General features: G+C 35.5%; 1 protein-coding gene across 1 annotated transcript in view; it reads left to right on the plus strand.

Annotated features, from left to right (window-relative positions):
* TNFAIP6 (TNF alpha induced protein 6) overlaps positions 1-1,866 on the plus strand; it is a 23,975-nt gene extending 22,109 nt beyond the window's left edge. The window contains exon 6 of the mRNA XM_008057419.1: positions 1,178-1,866. Within this exon, the coding sequence (XP_008055610.1) occupies positions 1,178-1,344 (167 nt within the window). The 3' untranslated portion in view covers positions 1,345-1,866. The remainder of the gene's footprint in view (positions 1-1,177) is intronic.
* The last annotated feature ends 287 nt before the right edge of the window (positions 1,867-2,153 follow it).

The raw sequence follows: 2,153 nt of genomic DNA on the forward strand, positions 1-2,153 counted from the left end.
CAGCCACTGCACTCCAGTCTGGGTGACAGACTGAGACTCCAACTCAAAACAAAAACAAAAAACAACAACAAAAAAAAACTTTTAAGCACTGGAGAAAGTGTCTTGATATATAGAATGTATATATAGAGAGATATATATAGAATACTTATGTGTATATATAAAGAATATGTTTATAGCAATGTAGAATGCATATGTATATACAAGGGAAGACCCCTCCCAAAAAAGGAATTTATTGATTTAGAAATTGCATATTTATTCTTACATATTTAAACTTCAGTCACCTTCAAAGTACTCTCTGTTTGATGCAGTACATCTATCGAGATGCTGTTTTTGTTTTTGTTTCTGTTTATAATGAATTCTGGATTTGGGATCTGGATTAAGAAGGCCTCTTCCTCCTGAAAAAGCTATAAATATTCCTATATTTTATTTTATATAGCAAAGTTTTTCCTTTTTATTTTTAGCACATTTTGCTTGGCATGATGCCCCATGCCGCAATCCAAGCACTTTGGGAAGCAGATGTGAGAGAATTTTCTGAGCCCAGGGGTTCGAGACCAACCTGGGAAACTTGGCGAGACCTCGTCTCTACAATAAGTCAAAAAATTAGCCGGGCATGGTGGCGCACGTCTGTGATTCCAGCTACTTGCACGGCTGAGGTGGAAGGATCACCTGAGCCCAGCAGGTCAAGGCTGCGGTGGCTGTGAGTGTGCCACTGCCCTCCAGCCTGGGCAATGCAGTGAGATTCCGACTCAAAAAAAAAGTATATATATATATATACTTTATATGCAGATAAAATGTAGTTAGGCACTCTGTATAAAGTAGAGATCTACCTTTGTTTCTTACAAATGTAAAGCTTGCTGTCCTGACATCATTTTAGTAAATGATTTGGCCTGCCTTCTATTTTCCTGTAACAGAAAAATAAAGAGTACCTTTTAAACAGAATAGACAAAATTTCCTGTAGGACAGATTGGAGAACCAAAGGAAAAATATAAAAGTCCCTTACCCTGCTTCATGTGGCAATGAAACAACAGACTCTACAGCTTGAGAATCCACCTCCAAATTCTGGACTCTTGTTCATGATTTTTTATCTTCTTCTATGAGAATGATGGGTTTTTTAAATTGTCAACCAAATCAAAGGAGAGTAACATCTTTGTTCTTTGGCCTACCTCTCCCCCTATAGGAAATGTCATGACCTTGAAGTTTCTGAGTGATGCTTCAGTGACAGCAGGAGGTTTTCAAATCAAATATGTTGCAGTGGAGCCTGTATCCAAATCCAGTCAAGGAAAAAATACAACTACATCTACTGGAAATAAAAACTTCTTAGCTGGAAGATTTAGTCATATATAAAAATTTTTTTAAAGGGATAATCAAAGTATGCAGTGATTATGTTTGTATCTTTTGAGACGCCTTTGATCTCACTTTTATATTATTATTATTAACATTTATTTATTATTTTCCTAAATGTGAAAACAATACCTAATTTAGGGGAGAATTGAAAAAAGAAGAAAATGTTAAATGAGGAGATAAAATCTATTATAATCCCAATGCATAGAAATAGCAAGCATTAACATCTGTATTATTTTTCTTTCAGTTATTTTTCTATTTGTGGTATATGTATATATGTATCTATATGTATTTGTATTTGAAATTTTGTAATTCTGCTCTATGTACAGTTTTATATCCTGGTTTTTTAACCATGAACTTTATAGTTTAAGTATTTTCCCAAATCACTGAGTATTGTACAAAAACATGATTTCAAACAGCTGTAAAATATTCTGTGGTATGATTGGTTCGTGTTATTTAATCCTGTCTCTTGGAATTTCAGGTTGTTTCGTAAATATTACTGCAATAAATATTCTTGAACACACATATGTGTGCAGCTCTGTAATTATTTGGGACAGGGTCCTAGAAGTAGAATTACTAGATCAAAGGTTAACTAAAACATAATTTTCTTTTGTGATAGACAAAAATGAGACTGTGCTTTCTTCTGTGAATTCTTTTTTCATGCCTTTTCTTGCACCTTTTTTTTTTTGAATCTCATTCTGTTGCCCAGACTGGAGTGCAGTGGTTGCTCCCGGCCACCGCAGCCTCGACCTGCTGGGCTCTGGCGATCCTTCCTCCTCAGCCTTCCCAGTAGCTGGAATTACAGGCCTGCT

The sequence above is a fragment of the Carlito syrichta genome, unplaced genomic scaffold, assembly GCF_000164805.1.
Source record: "Carlito syrichta isolate Samal-C Ts95f unplaced genomic scaffold, Tarsius_syrichta-2.0.1 Scaffold303009, whole genome shotgun sequence".
NCBI lineage: Eukaryota > Metazoa > Chordata > Mammalia > Primates > Tarsiidae > Carlito > Carlito syrichta.